Below are 22,181 nucleotides of genomic sequence, written 5' to 3'. Positions count from 1 at the left end.
GGAGAAGCGGCTCAGAAAATGGATGGATGGATGGATGGATGGTCATTGTTGCTGGTGTTACCTTTAAGAAGAAGAAGAAGAAGAATCATCTTTTATTGTCATGAACATGCATGCATGCACACGAAATTTGTTCTCTGCATTTAACCCATCACAGTGAACCCATACACATGTTAGTGGAACACACTGGAGCAGGGGGCAGCTGAAGCGCCCGGGGAGCATTTCGGGGTATCAGTGTCTTGCTCAAGGACACCACAGCCGTGAGTCCGGGGGATGTTGGCGGATGGTCCAGTCGGGGTTTTGAACCTAGGTCCCCCACGGTGGCAGGCGATGATCTTAACCATTGGGCCACGGCTGCCCACCCCCCACCACCAATTCCACATAGTTAAGATAGACCCAGGCAAATACAAGACTGAAATTGTAAAATGTTTTAATGCACTTAAAGCAGTAATACAATATGTAGTGTTCTATCTTTGCATAACAGCTTTGAAATGTAACCTGTGTCCGTGACAGTGTGTGAAATTATTACTATGACCTTGAATCACCTACTTTAGTGGCTAATTAAGTAAAACTAGCTTGGACACAACTCATGCGGTGTTAGCATTTGTGTGTAGGCTAACATCCCTGTTTATATTTGAGTTGGGGTCTTTTTCATACACTGATTTCATCAGACCAGGTTTACTGATTGTAAATATGTCAGCAAAGTCCTTTTCTTTTGCTAACTCACACATCATTGGTTTTATAATGTTGCGTAGCACTCCATGCTCTTAAGATGGGCACAAACTGTACGATCTCTGCTCTTGGAAGTGTTCCTTTTAAATTTAAACTATCACTGTGTATCACTTGCTGACCGCCATTAGTGGACTCAGAATGCTATTTCTAGAAACAATGCGAACAGCAAAAAGATGCAGTACAACTCACTTTGTAATATGAGTTCAGTTGTTCGCCTACTTTGCACAAGGGCAGTGAGGGGACAATGCCTCGGAGATTGGAAAATCCAGTCGTCTAAAATTCTGACATGCCAGAAGTTAATCAGACGGTCGAATGACTGGTCGGGAGCTGCCAATCGTTGCTTGTTGGCCCCTGTACACTGTAGGGCTATAAAGTTAAAAGTTGGTCACAGATAGTCAAGCAAAGTTGCCTCGGGTGAGGCAGATGGGTGATCCAAGGCTTATAAAAGCATCACGTGTGCTTGTTTCCTTCGTGTGTTGCCTCAGTGGTGGAGAAAAGGAGGCAAGAGGACAAAACATTGGGATAGTAAAAAATAGTAGTCCATTGGTATTATGTAGGCGGCACGGTGGGCGACTGGTTAGAGCGTCAGCCTCACAGTTCTGAGGTGCGGGGTTCAATCCCCGTCCCCGCCTGTGTGGAGTTTGCATGTTCTCCCCGTGCCTGCGTGGGTTTTCTCCGGGCACTCCGGTTTCCTCCCACATCCCAAAAACATGCATTAATTGGAGACTCTAAATTGCCCATAGGCATGACTGTGAGTGCGAATGGGTGTTTGTTTCTATGTGCCCTGCGATTGGCTGGCAACCAGTTCAGGGTGTACCCCGCCTCCTGCCCGATGACAGCTGGGATAGGCTCCAGCACGCCCGCGACCCTAGTGAGGAGAAGCGGCTCAGAAAATGGATGGATGGATGGATGGATGTATTATGTATTCTTATCAACCCACTTTTACTCGTTGGTTACTTTTGCACATGACACAAATGTAATTGAAAGCTTTCATTTCCAATTCCCCTACACAATTATCTGTGAACTGGGGTGACGATTAACATACTGAATAAAATGAAAACAGCTAGCATGATTTGGTGAACAACTGCTTATAGGTAAATGTTCCTGCTTGGTCCACATCCTAGTTTGCAAAAATCATAGATGAGTAGAAGAGGTACTACCTCTGTATGCATAATAAAGTGGTACCTTGACTTATGAGTTTAATTTTTCTGTGACCAAGCTCATAAGTCACTTTACTTGTACATCAAATCCATTTACCCCATTGAAATGAACTGAAACACCATTAACCCATAACAGCCCACTAGCTAAAACATTTTTTGTAAGATTTTTTTTTAACTGTATTGTAAAATACAGTGGCGCCTTGAGATATACTTGAGCAGTTGAAGGCTGAACAAAAGGGGTCCAAGAACTGACCCTTGAGGGACCCCGTATGTCATTGTTATTCAATCAGATTGAAAACGTCAAATGGTTGCAAAATAACTCCTTTCCTATAGGTAGGACATCAACCATTTAAGGACTGTTCCATTGAGTCCTACTCACATTTCCAACTGTTCAGCAGTATGTTATGATCCATCCGTTTTCAACACCGCTTATCCTGGTTAGGGTCGCGGGGCGCTGGAGCCTATCCCAGCAGACTTCGGGCGAAAGGCGGACTACACCCTGAACTGGTCGCCAGTCAGTCACAGGGCACATATAGACACGGACAACCATTCGCACCCACATTCACACCGTCACTGAATGGGAACTGAACCCACGCTGCCCGCACCAAAGTCAGGCGAGTGTACCACTACACCATCAGTGACTACGTTATGATCCATTCTAACAAAGGCCGCACTGAAATCCAACAAGAGATGACACTTTTCCCAAGTCTGTGTTCAACCTTTTATGATTTAGCATTTTAATAAGAGCTGATTATGTACTGTGATGAAATTGGAAACATGATTGAAATTTGTCAAAAAGTCCATATGAGTTCTAGTAATCGTTGAGTTGATTAATAAACACTTTCTCAACAATCTTGGCTATGGAGGGGAGATTTGAGATGGGTCTATAGTTTACTAATGTAGAACCATCCACCGTTCTCTTTTTTTTTTTTAAAGTGGCTTAATGGCAGCTACGTTCACAAGTTTAGGAAACTCACCTGACTGAGGTGAGCAATTGATTATTTTCTGCAATTCAGCTAGCACAGACTTCGCAATAGTTTTGAAAAAGTCAGATGGTTTTTGAGTCAAGAAAGCTAGTGGTTTATTTAAGCTGCTGAACCGTTTTCTCTACAGTTTTTGGGTCAACTGTATCAAATTCTGGCCGGTAATACAGTTTTTCCTGGGTGGTTTTAGGTGTTGCATCATTTTATTATTTTGCTGATTTCTGCTGATATTTGACCTGATAGATTCTTTTTCTTTTCATTAAAATAGCAAGCAAATTCATTGCATTTATCTGTTGTGAGGCATTCTGGAGCTTTGTGATTACGGTGGTTTGGGAACTTGTCAACCCCAGCAAACAGAGTGTGACTATTGTTGAGGTTCTCACTAATGATTTCAGAATAATGTTGCTGTCAAGCTGTGACTAACTTGATAAAAAAAAAGAAAAAAATACAAAGACTTTGTTTGTAGTCGGCATAGCAAATTTGGAGTTTTTTCTCCACGCTCTGGAGTAACAGTGTATTACATTTGAGATTTTTGAGGTAAACTTATCTAAAGGTTCATCAATGGACTCTGCCTTTACAGTTGGTGACACAGCTATGGTCTGCATAAACTTAATGCCGCTACTCTCATTTATGTACCTTTCCTTAATAGACACAGAGGTTGCCTGAACTTTCGTGAGAATCCGTAATTCAAAGATCAGACAAAAATGATCAGAAATAAGTAAGTCTTTAATGCCAACAGATAAAATGTCATCATCCTTAGAGATTGCAAGGTCTAAGATGTGACCTTGCGTGTGAGTCAGACTCTTAAAATGTTGAGAGAGTTCAAATGTGTCCAGCAGAGCAGTAGAGAGTTCTTTTGCATATTTTTTCTGTTATTGTCAACATGAATGGTCTTTCCCCCCCAATTCGACACTTGCTCATTAAACAAAAATGTGTTGGAGTTGATTAGCATATGTTGACATTAACAAAGGAATCCGTTACTAAAACCACACAAGGTTGACCTTTGACACTGACAAGTGTTTGGTGCTTATCAGTCTATATTTTGACTCGCTGATGGCTAAATTTAGATGAGAGAAGGTGGCATAGCAGTGGAGATCGTTCTTCAGCATTCAGTTGTTGTTCCGAAAGTCTGATGGCGAGCAGTTTTGTTTTGATCGTCATTGTTCTTTTTTCTTTTCTTTTCTTTTTTTTTTTTTTTAAGCATTACACAATAATTACACAATTGACTTCCATGAAACTTAGTATGTGCGTGATGAGTGAGAACCCATTAAATGCTGAGTTTATTCAGATAAAAAGACATGTTTTTTTCCACAATGGAATTATTCTGTCCCGGATTTAGAAATGGTCCATCATCCTCTGAGTTCCAGGTGCTATGATTTATTTATTTTTTCAGTTGGGTTTTACTAGCAACATTTTTGCAAGTTTCACCAAGTGTTAGCTGGCTATTAACAATATATGGATATCTGACTTTTTCACTAGGTCGCTGACATTGTAGTGGTTAATTCAGATGGCTTCCTTGCTGTCAGCGTTAGTTCAGTTTCCACTCAGTGACTGTGTGAATGTTCCTGTGAATGGTTGTCTGTCTCTATATGTGCTCTGTAATTGATTGGCGATCGAGCTATGGTGTAGTCTGCCTGATGGAAATGTACTCATAAGTCAAGGTATGGCTGTATACTTAAGCCAGATTTTACCATCAGTGATCGGTTAGTTTGCTTTAGGCTTTTATTATAGCTTAGATCCACAGTCCATGTGCACATGATACATGTGCCTATTCCTCATCTTTCAAAGATAGTGCCTTCATCACTGTGATGTGACATCTGCACACGGCAACTTTGTATTGCACAAGAGTATGCGAGCACGACTGACCGACTTCTTTTGTCTTCTGTTTTCAAAGTCATCGGGCACCAGTGTGGTGGTGGACATCGCGGTGATGGGTGAGGCCCACGGATTGATATCAGACTTGCTGGCAGACCCCTCGCTGCCCCCTAACACCTGTAGCTCTTTGAAGGCTGTCAGCAGCCTCCTCAGCACCCAGATTATCCTCCAACCTCTCCATCGGCCCCACGCGCCGCCAGTCACACACGCTTGCTCCGACTCAGAGGACGGGCCCGATAAAGTCGAAAGATTGGCCATTCCAAAGGTGAGTGTTTTTTTGCCCTTCTTCCTATCCATGCCTGTGTCCCCATTATTGCCCAACTAATGAAAGTGGAAACAAAACACAGAATTAGCAGTTGTCTTTATTAATGCTCACTTAAGTAAATTAATAATTATGGCAGTGAACTCAAGATGACTTGACACATCTCTGTAAACCTTTTGCCTCTTATTATCCACATAGACCTAACAAAATATGGACTTAATACCTGGTAAGTGTTCAGACTTCTAAGAATCTATGCAATTTCACATAGGCTACAGAATATGCATTTTTACACATAAGAGTCATGGCCATGACTGTATAAAAACACGTTTTTTTCCCCTTAAGTACCTGACATGAAATCAGACTAAATTGTTCCTGTTTTAGCTCAATTAGGATTACCAAAATTCTTTGTATTTGCTAAATGCCAGAATAATGAGAGGAGGACTTTTTTAGACAAATATATATAATACGTAGACAATACAGTCATGGATAAAAACACTGACACTCCAGGGGTGTGCGCATGGGCAGCGAGATGACCGCTGTATTCGGGTCGTTCAACTGGTAACTGGTGCTTCTCATTCCAGTGACAGGGAAGTACTAAAAACAGGATGTTCCTGTGCTCTTTCAAAATAGAGACTATTTGTCAGGGTCGGGTTTTCGTGGTGTTGGTGTGGAGGCAATATGTGGAGGACCAAAGTGCAGGGAAGCAGGGAGGCAGGAGTGCAGGAGTCTCTAAAAGGTATTTCATTTAAAAAAAAAAAAAAAAAGGCAAACAAGGATCATGGAAGCAAACGCTAAATCAACAAATTCCAAAAATCTAAATTAAAAAACACTCATCACTAAGAACCATGACAGGAGTAAGGAAACATGGGGTATGATGACAATGCACCAACACAGGCTGAAAGAAAGCAGGGAAATAAATACAAGCAAACTGACGAGACAACGAAGAGCAACTGGACAAGACATGAGTGGCTAGAGGAAGCTGATTGGTAGACATGTGAACAGGGCTGACGAGAACAGTTGGAAACGAAAACTGAACGAACAAGACAGACATTAGCATTGACAAGGGACACGGGAAAAACATGACTTGACAAAACAAAAACTAAATCTGATCAAAACAAAGTCAACAAAAACATGGATCATGACATTATTATGTCCGTCTCAGCGTATTCCACGTATAGTCACATATTCCCAGGATATGCCAGTAACAAGGTCACCTTGTGAGAGCAAACAGAGTACAAATTGGTGTATTGCTAAAAATGTCATGAAACATTGAGGGTGCTTATTATAAATTGGTGTAAGAAAAATTACCAAAATTAGTCAGCCTATAAAGGCAACAAACTTCCCTGTTACTGCCTCTCATATTACATTGTATAGAGGTATACTGGTATACGGGTGTTTGATATAACACGCCACCGGATTTAGTTTCTTAGTTTACTCGACGGCAGAAATGCTCACCTGTCAAATTGTAATATACCATGCGCACGGGTGTAATTATAGTTCCTTAGACTGTAACATAGACGTAAGAACAGTATCAGTGTTGTCGGCGCATATGCACAGGGCAAGGCAAGCATTTTCCACTTTCGTTTTGTTTGGTGCATGCGCAAATGTAGGCATTTATGGATATCTTAAGAGAACTTCCAAATTTCTTTGAAAAACCTAATAAAATACAAATTAGTATGTGGATGCTGGATGATACTTCCATTTTTGTGCATGGATACCAGCAATTGTGGGGTGTGTATTATACATAGGTAGAAGGAAAATCCACCTGCGAAAATGCGATTTTAGTATGCTCAGTATACTGAGTATACTCAAGAGCATATTATACATGAAGAATTACGCAAAATCTGTTTTTAAAGAGACCCCAATCAGATATCATTGTGGTTATATTTCCTGAACCCCAAACACAACCCGTGAATGCACACACCGAAAATGCACATAAACAACTCCACAAGTGTCAACATCGGGCAGCAACTACATGGAAGTAAACAATAATAAATTAAAACTCATGCAAAACTATGATTTGCATACATACTGTGCATGTTTTTGGATTGTGAGAGGAAACCCAGGGAGAACATGCAAACTCCACACTGCCACTCTTCCCCCTTAATACTAATTTTAAAAATCCTTGTGGTTTTTTGCCGTTTATGTCGATATGCATGCGTCAAACCCTCTATGATGACGTAGCATTGAGCTTTAATGTAACCAAACAATGATGCGCATGCATCTGAAGGGCTTTTAAATGCTTTACAAGGCCAGCGCTTCAAAATGTATGCAGGCTCTTTGCAAGGAAACTAAATAAAGCGTATGATGCAAGGCAAGAATGGCCTACTAGGAAAGTAGCTTTAAACACTGCATGAGTGCACACAAACATGGAGCTCAATGAGATATTGCTTGGTTTTGGCTCACTGAGAATACACTGTATGTTGTTTCTCATTTAGCACTGGGGAAAAGTTGGTAATTAATCTCACTACTCTGCTTTGTTGCATAACTGTTGAATAAAAGTGTTTTGAGGCGAGAGCTTTGTTAGCGTGATTTTAGAGGGGCAATTTAGAGTCTTCAATTAACCTACCATGCATGTTTTTGGGGGGAAACCGGAGTACCAGGGGAAAACGCACGCAGTCCCGGGGGAGAACATGCAAACGCCACACAGGCGTGGCTGGATTTGTCCTCAGAACTGTGAGGCTGATGTGCTAACCAGTCGCCCACTGTGCCGCCTCCGCCTATTTAATTGTATAATATTGTTCTGGGCTTCTGCGGTTGGCTGCCAACCAGTCCAGGGTGTACCGTAATTCTCACCCAAAGATAGTAGGGATAGACTCCACCTCACTCGAGACCATGGTAAAAAAAAATCGGTATAGAAAATAGATGAATGGATGGATGTTCTGGGCAGTTCTATCTTCCCTACACCCTTCTAGAACTTTAAATAGTGTTGAGGGCCAACACAACTTGTTCCGGGATATTGGGCAACCTTTGTTCAAATTTACAATTTCAACGATTTTAAAAGGAACATTTTATTATTTGTGTGGACCTATGATAGCTTCAGCCATATTGTATTGAGCTTCCAAGGACAGTGACGTATATATTGTTGCAAATTGCATAACAGTGAAAAATAGTGCAGTTTAAGTAACATTAAAACATTCCTGTCATACAAGTAGAGAAGTAAAATAAAGTACAACTCCTCACACTTTGCAGACACCTGACAGACACACAAAGGAGAGTAATCAGGAAGGTGTGTGCGAAGTCATACTGTCACCATGGTTTATAGATATTTGGAATTCATCCGTGTTGTACGTGTATGTATATTGGCAGGAAGTGCAAGAATTGCACTTCATTGGTTTGTATTGTTTATACTGTACTCAACATGGTTTCAGTGACGTGGGCAAGCTTCTCTGATTATGACTCACCAGATTTATCATCTCGCGTGTCATCACACATGGTCGTTCAATGTACAAACAAGTATTAATTTCAGTTTTGAGTCAGAGTTCCTCAGGAAATGTTTGTCTAAGATGTACCAGTATTTGGGTGTTTATCTTTTGTGATTTTACCTGTACTGTTTTGGTATTTTTTTAATTGGCAGCGTCTAAGGCGGAGCCTTCCTCCAGGATTGTTGCGGAGAATCTCATCAACGTGGACCACGACCACGTCGGCTACTGGGCTACCTGCCATAGAACCTGGACCTGTACGAAGAGACCGCTCAGCTAGCATCAAATACACCACAGAAAGGTAATGGCAATTTCACATGGAATCTTGGGGTCAAACAATTGATTTATCTTACTTTTTTTCTTCATGAAACCAGTGAAACATGGAGAAACTCAGTTATGACAACTATCTCAAAAAGCCGCTCCATGTCCGCCTCCTGTGCTGCATCTGTCACATTAAACCACATCTACAGCAAATCTCTGGGAAGAACAGGTGGGTGAAAAGGTCAAGCAATCAGAACATGCAGTCCAAAATTCACAATGGGATTGTTGAATTAAATGATTATTATTCCTGTCTGTTAAGGACATAAGTATTAGGAAACACCTCTTAATAATGTAATCAAAGCAACCAATGAGTTAGGATACTAGACAGTTGGGATTGGGCAAGTCTGTACTCCAACTTTGCGGGAACAGTTTTTAAGTTCTTTCTGTTTCAGCAGGACTGTGTCCTAGTTCACAAAGCAATGGCTATAAAGTCTTGCTGCAATGAATTTGGTACGGAAGAACTTAAATGCCTTGACTTCATCAAACCCCATCCGATAGCTTTGGGATGAACCGAAGATATTAGAGTTCGGAAAAAGTGACACAATAACAATAATTCATGTTGAAAAAACATTTTCGCAAATGAAAATGAAAACAAGTTAAAAAAAAAAACTGAAACAAAATGTTATGTTTGCAAAACGGATGAATACAAGCTATAATAGTCGCAAAAATGCCCTTCGTTTTACGTAGTCTTCGTCACTTAATTCCCATACATAAGCTTTTGTGGTTAATTTAAAATGTATTTATTTCGAGATGGCCAATTTTATGACAGCTTTATAGCTGTACGGCACACCGAGGTTCGAGGTTGTGTTTGATATTGCATTTTTTGTCACAAAACTCAGCCTGTAATGCTATGCTAGGTAATGAGTACTCACCCTTTTTTTGGCTGTAAGTTCTAGCTAAAATAAATCACCAGCATCTGTCTATATTTGTGAATGGTTGTTCATCTGTTAGTAAAGTTAAATGAATTTTTTTTATTTTTATTACACAATAGTTATTGTGACCTTTTTTTTTTTTAAATCCCGCACTCGACATTGCTCCATATGAAATGTGTCAATCTCTCCTTCAGGTTTCACCCACTCCAACATATCACCTCTGGGCTCTCCATGTCCGTCACCTCCTGTTCAGGGTACTCCTGCCTCCAGCCCAACTATCAAGACATGCTCAGTTCAGCTTCCTGAGATTGTCGGGCCGCTGACAGAGCAGACCCCTGGCTGTGTGGGATCCAAGAGCCACCACCAAGCCTTAACACACAGCCAGAGCGCCCCGAGCTCCACCACCCCTCACTGGCGACCGCCATCACTCTGTAGCAGGTAAAAATAACTTGAAACGCCAAGGTGACCAGAATTTGTCACATAGACTCCCATCCGAAAGTATTGGAACAGTGAGCCCAAATTCTTTTATTGTTGCTGTGGACTGAAAACATTTGGATTTTACATCAAAAGATGAATATGAGACAAGAGATCAGAATTTCACCTTTGATTTCCAGGTTTACATCTGGATCAGATACACAATTTAGACTGCAGCACCTTTTGTTTGAACCCACTCATTTTTCATGTGACCAAAAATATTAGAACATGTGACTGACAGGTCTGATTTATTGCACTGAATATCTACGCTCAGATTAGGGTTTTACTGATATGATGAGAGAGAGATGTTAAGACTAAATCTATACTAGTTCGAAGTGTGACCAAAAGAGAACTGCATAGAGGTCAAAAACAATTATGAAGCTAAGAGAGGATGGAAAATCAATCAGATATATTTCACAAACATTGACCATAGACAATAAAACCATTTAGAATGCCTAGAAGAAGAAATAAACCACTGGTGTAGACCCTGAAACAAATGTTTGTGACATCGACAACAATCTCAGAAGTCCACAGAGGGCAGAAGTGAAGGTCATGAACATGGACTAAAGTAATGATGCTGCACAAGAAAATACAGAACTAACCACTGATTACTAAGAAGAATCGGACAGCCTGGGTAAAATTTGCCAAAAAGTACAGAGACGAGCCTAAAAATTCTGGGAGAATGTTTTACGGACTGATGAGAAAATGATTAACCTTACCAGTGTTGGAATTTTTTTTATCTGCAACAGAATCATCAGTGAAACTCAGTGGAGGTAAAGTCATGGTTTGGGCATTTATGTCTTTTCTGGGATGGGCTTACTATTCCTCTGATGGACCTTTTGATGAGCAACGTGTTGGCAGCAGTAAATTGTACTTTGAAGACTGCAGAAACATTTTGTCCACCAATTTAAAGAAAGATGCAACCAAATGGACTAGGAGGGTCTTCGTCATGCAGCAAGATAATGACCCCAAAACAACCAAAGAGTTCATCTTCAGACCTCTTTTCAGAAGTCTATAGAGAATGCATTTTACCTTCTAAAGAAGACAGTGAAATGATGTGCTGTATAGTGCAGGCAATCATGCCTTAACAAATATTTTTTCATGTTCTCAACTGGCATACAAGTATACAAAGCTAAGTCAAGCTTTTTGCACTACTTAAAAGTACACTGTTAATCGGTTAATGCCGCAAATGCTGCAACAAAAGATGAATAGATGCAGGACAGTATATCTAAATGAGAAAACTATAGCTGTCTGAGAGGAAATGAGTCACTTGATTTATCTGCATGAAGAGGACAGGAAATGAGTCAGTAATCAGAGAATGATCAGGATGAAATAATGTGCATCCTCTGCTCTCTTTTTATCAGCTGCGGCAGGCCGTTCAACAATCGACTGAACCACGGGGTAGACTCTATTGTCAAGGTAGACCGAATACCCCGTCCAGGTAAACAGCAGACTTAAAACTGCATGAATTTCAGATACTCTAAAATATTATGCACAAATCTCACACAGATGATGATAAAGCTGTTTTTGTAGGGAAAAGTGGTCTCCATTAGTCTGTCAAGAACAGAAATATTCAAAGGTGTTTATTCATGATATATATAGCCAGTGCAATGCAAAACCTCAACCAGTTTTTGCTTTTATTTATTTATTTGTTAAAGTCCTGGTACTAAGTAGTTTGTGAGGCTTTTAATAATGTCACTCCAAATAATCAGTTTTATTCCATAAGGATCAATGCTGACTGCATGTTCCATGTTCGTCTCAGACGAGCGTGCGGTCACCTCGTCGGACTATGACAGCACCTACGACAGCACTTATGAGACCAACCACAGTGACAGCAGCGACTTTGCACAGAACGAGGAAGAGGCTGAAGCAGGCAAGAAGCCGTCTGAGTCAAAAGAAGGCCGCCGGGGGTATCTGTCGGAGAGCATCGTTCTACACCCACTCTTGCCATCACCTGAGGTTGGCAAACAAGTTTCATTTGGTAGTGAGACCAAAAATGTTTGATTTCATTTGATTATTTGATTTAGTTTTGGGCAGCACTGTGAAATGTTCGTTACCACGTCTCCACAGTTATGAGGTTGAGGGTTTGAATCTCGGTTGCGGTTCTCCCCGTATTTGTATGGGTTTTGTCCAGGTACTCCAACTTCCTGCCTTAGGTGCCATTGGTGTTAATAACAGTGTGAATGACTATACAGTATGTGCTCTGTGATTGGCTGGCGACCGGCCCAGGGTCTACTCTCACCCAAAGTCAGCTGAGATAGACTCCAAGTCACCCACTACCTGAATGATTACAAGCGATATGAAAAAATGGATGGATGGATTAAGGTTTCTTTGTTTTAGATATGTAATGTTATTTTTATTCAATTTAAGTTTCCAATTCATGTCAAAAGGCATTACTGTGTCAATCAATACATTCCTAACTTTATTTTGTGCATGTGGTATACTTAGTCATAACACTGAGACATATTTTTGCTGCAGGAAGTCTTTGAATATTTCCTGGCTGTTCTGCATCAGCAACAAACACTGGGCGTATGTTTGCTGGAATAGCTACAAGGCTCATTGATTTAGGACAGGCGGAAGTGTCAACTAAGGCAAATATTTATCCCAGAATTCTGTCTAGAGGATTTGTATGCTTCGCTCCCACCAAGCATGTTGTCACTGCTGCTGTTGATAGTTTACACTCTGGGACAGTGAATTGACTTGGCAAATGTACAGGTTTATATTCATGGTGGTGAATGGAAAGCTGTAATGTCATGGTTGTAGATAACCACAGTGTATCCTGCTGGCCATCTTCTTTAGAAGGTGGAACAGTCCACACTTAAGAAATTATCATTTTTGGTCTACAGTGAAGTACAGTATTGTTGCAAACTAATTCCAAATACAATTGTGAGCTTCGTTACAAATAATGAAGAATATCATTGCTGTAATTGGAACCTACCTTTTTTTGTTATTTATTTTGCCCTCAACCCACAGAACAAGCTAATCCTGGCCCCAGAGCCTCTGGTGATGCCTGAGTTGGAACCTCTCATGAGTCAACTCAACAAATGGAATTTTCCAATTTTCAGTCTTGTGGAGAGGACTCATGGAAAAACAGGTTGCATTCTCAGCCAGGTAAGGACTAATTAGCTCTGTCATTTTTGTGGCATTTAACTTATGACAAGTTGACAGCATACAGTAGCAATACTGTTCGACGTAGATATGTAATGTGTGCATTGACTGAAAATTCCACGTACAGGCAGAGAGCAGCTACAGTGAATCAAATGTTAATTCAGACACAGGGAAGGTTTACACTAGAAAAACAGTTACTGTAGTATGAAGTACAGGAAAATGCCCAGTGGTGTGATTTCAGACTGACATCATTAAAAACGGATTTTTAACAAGAAAGTTGCAGATAATTAAAAAACAAAATATGTGAAGCAATGTTTTCAGTTAATATGAGGGATAAGGGTAATAAAAAAGGAACAAAGGAGCAATCACATTATTGAAAACCTAAAAGTTAGAGATACACGTCAAACTGTCTCTGTTTTAAGTGTGATAGTCAGTGTTATTGTTGTAAATACACAGACCAGTTACTGAACATAACGAGAACACAATGGTAACTCAAGTAGGTAAATGCTTTTTTTTATAAGGCTGTAAAGTTCCACTAAGTAGATCGGAAAACTACCACCACAATAGTAAATATATTGCTAAATTAAGACCTTTCGGACAGTGATGATCAAAACATGAACATTATTACCTTTGCAAAAGCCAATTTTTAATGTAGCTCTTTTATTGGATCTCACCAGCTTGTGCACATTTTTCGAGGATGAGCTTCAACAACAAAAATCCTTTGTAAAGGTTACTGTACTTGCGGTATTAAAACAGTGTTGTTGTTTTTTTTTTTTGGGTGCAATGTCCCAGGTGTCCTACTGGCTCTTCGAAGACGCGGGCCTGTTCGAGACCTTCAAGATTCCTATAACAGAGTTCATGAACTACTTTCACGCTTTGGAGAACGGTTACAGAGACATCCCCTGTGAGTATATGGTTTTATTGTATTATGTCCAACATTGTTTTAATTGCCTCATCTGTGAAATAAACCCACTTAAAGAGCGCTTGGTAAAGTGCAAAAGATTAATATTTGTCACATTTCATATCAAATAATAATTAGCATCAACTTCTTTAACATGAATGAGATGTGTTGAATGCTATTCCGCCAACGTGAGAACACTTACTACTATTAAACATGTATTTTGATACAGTAAACGATCCGACGAACGACAATCAAACTAGGGCTGAAATTAGTGATTATTGTAATGATTGCTTAATCTGCAAATTATTATTATTTTTTATTAATTGAGGAATCTAAAAAAAATTTACTTTCCGTCCCTTCATTCAAAAACAGGACATTATTTCAAATTGACAAAATGCACAAACATAAATTGATTATGATTCAGTTACTGGTTTGGTCTGTTCCATGTCAGAGAAAACCACAGGCAAAAATGTTAATCATTGTTTTTTTAAATTAAAAGCAGATGTTTGCAAATGTCTTATTTCGATGAAACACAATGATAATCAGTTTGCTTTCATGGGGGAACTACAGACGGAGTACCACAATAAATTCTTATATTAAACGTTTTTTGTTTGTTTGTTTTTTTCTACATGATATGACATAAATGATTGCAAATTACGACATAAAGACTGTCGGACCAAAGTTTGAGAGCCCCCAAACACAAGTAATTTGTTCCTGGTAGTTGGAATGACGAGCAGAATGCACTATCCATATGTACAACACATAAGGATGTATACAAAATGTATCTTTAAAGAAAATGCTACGCTTAAATTTTCCACTTAAATTAAAACTGTGGGACTTTATATGATTACATGTCGGTTTCCATTGGATGTGGAATTTAACAAGCTTCGCAAGCCTCTTTCTGCGCCAATAAAGTGCTTTAAAATGGTCTTTTTCTTTACATGTTTCCAAGTATTTCCAAATATGACTGAACAGTACATTCTGTAATATAAACAAATGTGAAGCCACAGAATGGTAAAGCTGGGCCAGCTGAGAGGCTGTACAGTATGTATGAGATGGTAGCGCTTGGATCTACTGCCCTCTGCTGCTCGTGACAGATCACAACAGGATCCATGCCACTGACGTGCTGCATGCTGTTTGGTACCTCACCACTCAGCCTGTCCCCAGTCTGCCCACGCTCCTGACTGAGAACGGCATACACAAAGGTGAGAAGCATTTCTCGGTACCATACCATCTTATCAGCATCCACTCTTCCTCACACCGTCTCTAGAGACGCATTTTTCTTTTTGTCTCTCCACCCATAGACCCGGCAAACGGCATAACCCCTGGCGCTACGGCCTTTCTGTCATCCAAGACGAGCTCTTTGCTGGAGGAAGGCTATGGCTCCTTGTCTGGCCTAATTCCGGGCCTAGAGCTGATGGCCTTGTATGTAGCTGCCGCCATGCACGATTACGACCATCCCGGAAGAACCAACGCCTTTCTAGTAGCAACCAGTGCGCCACAGGTAAATAAATAGGGGACTCTGAAATATGGTTTCAAACTACTACCTTTGGACAAAACTAAGGGGCATGGCACCTCTGGGGGATGAGGGTGTTTCAACACCTTCACTTTTCCCGCCGAAAGTGTTGAACACCCTTTCATAGTCGGGAACACAATGAAATCATGAGTGTCTATGAAGGAAATGTTTTTTTGTTTTGTTTGTAATATTCAGTAGATATGTGGGTTTTTGGGGGTTTGTTTTCACACAGCATGTGCAATATAGTGGTTAGGTTCTGTGGTTCGGAGTTCAAATATCTCTTCCTGTGTGGAGATTGCATGTTCTTCTTATGCTTGCGTGGGTTTTTCTTTCTGGACTTCAGCTTCAAATTCATTCAAAAAACTTGCATGCTAGGTTCATTCTAGTCTCTCAATTGTTACCTTGTGACCTGCATTTCCCTATTCTAGCCAAGTCATGACTCACTTTTATATATCTTAAGAACAATAAAGAAAAGGTATTGTTTAAAATATGTTTCTTTGCAAATACACAGTAAGTACACTATATCATATGAGCTGTCCGGCACCTTCGTTTAACCTAGTGAAATGTTTTACTAGCTGCCCGCGAGCCACCCAAAATGGATCCGTGACCCACTTTTGGATCCCGACCTACCAGTTGAGAATCACTGCTCTAAATTGCCCATAGGTGTTAATGTTACTGTGAATGGGCGTTTATATGCGCCCTGTGATTGGCTGTGGACCAGTCCAAGGTCACTGGGAAAGGCTCCGGCACCTCCGCGACCCTCATGAGGACAAGCGCTGTAGAAAAGAGGTGGATGTGTTTTAACTATCATGCTGAACCTTATAAGGAGATACGTAATATTGCCAGTTATTTACAATTCTTTTTTTTCACTGTAGGCTCTTCTATACAATGACCGTTCTGTCTTGGAAAACCACCACGCTGCTTCAGCGTGGAACCTCTTCATGTCTCGTCCGGAGTACAACTTCCTGGTTAACCTTGAACATGTTGAGTTCAAACGCTTCCGATTCCTTGTCATTGAAGCCATCTTGGCCACAGACCTAAAAAAACACTTTGACTTCCTCGCAGAGTTTAATGCCAAGGTAAAACAAGACGTTTTGAACAATGCTATTCTTTGTAGCAACAGTTTGGAAGGTGACCTTTTTTTTTGCCCCAGTGCACAAAGAAAGGTCGATAAGGATGTGCTTTTGGTGTGGGACAACTTGACAGGAACCTGACTTTAACCTTGAATTTTTCCTTCTATTTTTATTATTGTCTATAGTCCGTATAATGTTGTCTCTGTCCAGATAGTGCCTAATAAATTGCTAAATGCTTATTCACATACCATAACAGATGCGCTCTGTTTTTCATATACATGTGCCCAGGTGGGTGATGAAGGAATGTCTGGTATTGACTGGACGAATGAAAATGACCGCTTGCTGGTGTGCCAGATGTGCATCAAGCTCGCTGATGTCAATGGACCACTGAAGTGTAAGGAGCTGCACTTGCAATGGACTGAGGGGATCGTCAATGAGTTCTACGAACAAGTATGGTTCTGAATCTCTGCAATCCTTGGACTCTTTTTATATTATTTAGCTATATATCATGTATACATTTATATATAATCATTACATACATTATTTCGCATATCTTATATGGAAATGAAGAGGTTGAGGTTCTCTCTAGGAGTGACCAGGTTGGATAGGATTAAGAATGAGCTCATCAGAGGGACAGCCAAGGTTCGATGTTTTGGAGACAAAGTTAGAGAGAGCAGACTTGGATGATTTGGACACGTCCAGAGGGGAGAGAGTGAGTATATTGGTAGAAGGATGATGAGGATGGAGCTGCCAGGCAAGAGAGCGAGAGGAAGACCAAAGAGAAGGTTGATAGATGTCGTGAGAGAAGACATGAGAGCAGTTGAAGAAGAAGATAAAAGCCATTAAAACACTTATAGTCACAATTGTTTGGTTTTAATGGTTGAAGTCTGCTGTCTAGTAGTATTGCCCTACAACAGACTGACAGGAGCACCCCCATGTGGCTAAATAACTAAGATAAGCGAGGCAAATAATCACTCAGTTTGCTGCACTGCACTTTGACACCACTGCAAACTAATGAAATATTGTGAAATTAACACTTCTATTAATCAAAAATGAGAATAAGCTTCTTTGTGAAGGCAGAATTTCTGGTACAGCTCTTGTATTAGATATGATAATACAGGTATACCTAATGCAGTGCTTGGTGAGTGCACATGCATTCTTAAGACTCCTCCATCCAAGTACGTGAAAGTGAAAGTAAGACATATTTTCTTTTTAAAGTGCTGAACAAAGCCACTATTGTCATAAAAATACAGTATAGTGGATAAGTTGTAACACAAATCCCTTAGGGTATGGGGTCCAAAGAAAAGCTTTGCGTGTGAATAAGTGATGCGTGTGGCCGCTGACAGGGTTGCCAAGTTGGCCTTAATGTAGCATTTGAGAAAACTACAGGTACAAACCCCAATTCCAACGAAGTTGGGACATTGTGTAAAACGTAAATAAAGACAGAATATATTTGCAAATCCTTTTCAACCTAAATTCAACTGAATACACTACAAAGACCATCCATCCATCCATTTTCTGAGCCGCTTCTCCTCACTAGGGTCGCGGGCGTGCTGGAGCCTATCCCAGCTGTCATCGGGCAGGAGGCGGGGTACACCCTGAACTGGTTGCCAGCCAATCGCAGGGCACATAGAAACAAACAACCATTTGCACTCACAGTCATGCCTATGGGCAATTTAGAGTCTCCGATTAATGCATCTTTTTGGGATGTGGGAGGAAACCGGAGTGCCCGGAGAAAACCCACGCAGGAACGGGGAGAACATGCAAACTCCACACAGGCGGGGACGGGGATTGAACCCCGCACCTCAGAACTGTGAGGCTGACGCTCTAACCAGTCGGCCACCGTGCCGCCACTACAAAGACCAAATACTATATTTAATGTTCAAACTGATGAACTTCATTGTTTTGGGGGGAAATATTCTCGTTTTGTGTTTGCTGCCTGCAACACGTTTCAAAAACGCTAGGACAGGGGCAACAAAAGAAAAAAAAAAAAAACCTGCTTGGAACACCCCACAGGTGGGCAGGTTGATTGGAAACAGAGGAGTGTCATGACTGGGTATGAAAAGAGCATCTCCAATTGTTCACAAGCAAGGATGGGGCGAGGTTCACCACTTTGTGAACAACTGCATGTGCGAATAGTCCAACAGTTTAAGAACAACGTTCCTCAACATACAATTTGAAGGAATTTAGAGATTTCTTCATCTACGGTCCATAATATCATCAAAGGATTCAGAGGATGTGGCGAAATCTCTGCACATATGTGGCAAGGCCGAAAACCACATTGAATGACCTTTTATCCCTCAAGCGGTTCAAGTGTCAAAAACTGGCATCATTGTGTAAAGAATCTGTCATGAACGGAACAGAGGATAGGACCCAAAAATGCACGACTCCAAAACAAATGGACAGTTTCCAAAAAGAGAGGTTTAATAGACTGGCATAGGTCGGTACACAGGCAGGCAATCCAAGAAAGGCAACAGTATCCAAAAACATGAGGCAAAGAGGCAAGGTCGATAATCGGAACAGGGTCAAATCTTACTGTGAGTCTGTGACGTGGAAACAAGAAATGCTGGAACGCGACGACAAGGTACAACGAACTGGCAACGAGAGGAAATGAGACACGAGGTTAAATACAATAGGTAATTAGGGTGAACGAGGCACAGGTGGTGTTAGATGCTCACAGGAGCAGGTGTGTGTGAAACAGGGGGGAAGACAAAACCCAGAACACACACACGACAGAATATTGCCACGCGGGATCAGGAACACTTCAGAAAACCATCCATCCATTATCTGAGCCGCTTCTCCTCACTAGGGTCGCGGGCGTGCTGGAGCCTATCCCAGATGTCATCGGGCAGGAGGCGGGGTACACCCTGAACTGGTTGCCAGCCAATCGCAGGGCACATAGAAACAAACAACCATTCGCACTCACGTCTACGGGCAATTTAGAGTCTCCAATTAATGCATGTTTTTGGGATGTGGGAGGAAACCGGAGTGCCCGGAGAAAACCCACGCAGGCACGGGGAGAACATGCAAACTCCACACAGGCGGGGCCGGGGATTGAACCCGGGTCCTCAGAACTGTGAGGCTGACACTCTAACCAGTCGGCCACCGTGCCGCCCTTCAGAAAACCATTTTCCATTAACACAGTTTGTCGCTACATCTCCAAATGCAAGTTAAAACTCTACCATCCAAAACTAAACCCATGTATCAACAAACACCACGAGTAAAAAAAATGTTTTGAAATCCTTGCTTTAAATGAAGCTAACCAGTTACTTGTGGATTAAATCATCTGAACTACTTTATGAATTGTAATTCTATTAACTTTTTATAAATTTTATAATCCATCCATCCATCCATTTTCTGAGCCGCTTCTCCTCACTAGGGTCGCGGGCGTGCTGGAGCCTATCCCAGCTGTCATCGGGCAGGAGGCGGGGTACACCCTGAACTGGTTGCCAGCCAATCGCAGGGCACATAGGAACAAACAACCATTCGCACTCACAGTCATGCCTACAGGCAATTTAGAGTCTCCAATGAATGCATGTTTTTTGGGGATGTGGGAGGAAACCGGAGTGCCCGGAGAAAACCCACGCAGGCACGGGGAGAACATGCAAACTCCACACAGGCGGGGCCGGGGATTGAACCCCGCACCTCAGAACTGTGAGGCTGACGCTCTAACCAGTCATCCACCGTTCCGCCTCAATTTTATAATGAATTATAATAATTCTGCACATCAGAGACACATGAGCAATTAGCACTGATGAACAATTCATGCCCGACAACATTTGATTTCAACAATGTGAAAGATGCAAGGACTCTGAATTCACTTGTTAACCAGTGTAATTAACGAATCACTGATATTTGTGGGGACACCTATTAACTGATCAAGGCGATCATTTATGCCACCTATTGCCCTCACAATCGCTTCTTGTGAGTCCAGCACATGCATTGAAAAAAAAAAGTCCTTTGAATTTACTTAATTTGAACATGTACATTGGTTGCACATGATTTAAATGTGTTAAAATTACAAAAAAATAGTTTTGTTTTTTTTAGGAGAAGAGGGGTAAATTATGTCATTTTAATCACGTGCAACCGATGTACATGTTCATCCATCCATCCGTCCATCCATTTTCTACCGCTTATCCAAGGTCGGGACGCGGGGGCACTAGCTTTAGCAGGGACGCCCAGACTTCCCTCTCCCCAACCACTTCATCCAGCTCTTCCGGGGGGATCCCGAGGCGTTCCCAGGCCAGCCGAAGGACGTAGTCTCTCCAGCATGTCCTGGGTCGAGGACCCTGCCGAGGGTGTAGAGCTGGTCCACTGTTCCACGGCCAGGACAAAAACCACACTGCTCCTCCTGAATCTGAGATTCGACTTCCCGATGGACCCTCCTCACCAGGACCCCTGAATAGACCTTACCAGGGAGGCTGAAGAGTGTGATCCCCCTGTTGTTGGAACACACCCTCTGGTCCTCCTTCTTAAAAAGGGGGACCACCACCCCACTCTGCCAATCCAGAGGCACTGTCCCCGATGTCCACGCCATGTTGCAGAGGCATGTCAACCAGGACAGCCCCACAACATCCAGAGCCTTTAGGAACTGCGGGCGAATCTCATCCACCCCCGGGGCCTTGCCACGGAGGAGCTTTTTAACCACCTCGGTGACCTCAACCCCAGAGATAGGAGAGCCTGCAAAGATGGTACCCCTTCTACACATCGTGAAACCTTCTTTGCACAATATAATCTTATTGCAAGTGTTGCACTGAGGTGACTGATCATTTGTTTGAACAAAGTTAAGACACTTTCAGTAGCCGCCGCGCACTTCTTTGTTGGTTTTCGACACTTCATTGGTTTTTGGCGTGTTCTTCGGGGCGGCGGTTCGACGGACTGTATGATCAAAACTATCCATCCATCCATTTTCTGAGCCGCTTCTCCTCACTAGGGTCGCGGGCGTGCTGGAGCCTATCCCAGCTGTCATCGGGCAGGAGGCGGGGTACACCCTGAACTGGTTGCCAGCCAATCGCAGGGCACATAGGAACAAACAACCATTTGCACTCACAGTCATGCCTACGGGCAATTTAGAGTCTCCAATTCAAGCATGTTTTTGGGATGTGGGAGGAAACCGGAGTGCCCGGAGAAAACCCACGCAGGCACGGGGAGAACATGCAAACTCCACACAGGCGGGGCCGGGGATTGAACCCGGGTCCTCAGAACTGTGAGGCTGACGCTCTAACCAGTCGGCCACCGTGCCGCCTGATCAAAACTAGGAACTGATATTTTAGAATTGAACGATTGAGGGAGAATCTGAATGTTAGTCCCAGTTCCTATCGACACACGATGCTGATTCCTATGTAACACAGTGGTACACATGCCCCTGCTCCAGCTTTTTTGGAATGTGTTGCAGGCATCAAATTCAAAAGGAGCAAATATTTGCTTAAAAAACAACAACAAAAAAGGTTTATAAGTTTGAACATTATATATCTTGTCTTTGTAG

General features: G+C 41.8%; 1 protein-coding gene and 1 long non-coding RNA gene across 2 annotated transcripts in view; one reads left to right on the top strand and one right to left on the bottom strand.

Annotated features, from left to right (window-relative positions):
- LOC133481984 (uncharacterized) overlaps positions 1 to 22,181 on the bottom strand; it is a 141,251-nt gene that overhangs the window by 75,879 nt on the left and 43,191 nt on the right. The gene's annotated exons all lie outside the window — the stretch shown is intronic.
- Positions 1 to 22,181, top strand: part of LOC133482499 (cGMP-inhibited 3',5'-cyclic phosphodiesterase 3A-like) — a 65,724-nt gene that overhangs the window by 31,677 nt on the left and 11,866 nt on the right. Inside the window, 12 exon segments of the mRNA XM_061782688.1 lie at positions 4,767 to 5,012; positions 8,587 to 8,732; positions 8,806 to 8,921; positions 9,819 to 10,062; positions 11,463 to 11,539; positions 11,861 to 12,057; positions 13,072 to 13,209; positions 13,999 to 14,110; positions 15,205 to 15,312; positions 15,412 to 15,611; positions 16,499 to 16,702; positions 16,985 to 17,146. Of these exon segments, the coding sequence (XP_061638672.1) occupies positions 4,767 to 5,012; positions 8,587 to 8,732; positions 8,806 to 8,921; positions 9,819 to 10,062; positions 11,463 to 11,539; positions 11,861 to 12,057; positions 13,072 to 13,209; positions 13,999 to 14,110; positions 15,205 to 15,312; positions 15,412 to 15,611; positions 16,499 to 16,702; positions 16,985 to 17,146 (1,950 nt within the window).

The sequence above is a fragment of the Phyllopteryx taeniolatus genome, chromosome 8 (assembly GCF_024500385.1).
Source record: "Phyllopteryx taeniolatus isolate TA_2022b chromosome 8, UOR_Ptae_1.2, whole genome shotgun sequence".
In the NCBI taxonomy this organism is placed as follows: Eukaryota; Metazoa; Chordata; class Actinopteri; order Syngnathiformes; family Syngnathidae; genus Phyllopteryx; species Phyllopteryx taeniolatus.
This window is presented reverse-complemented; position numbering and strand designations above follow the sequence as displayed.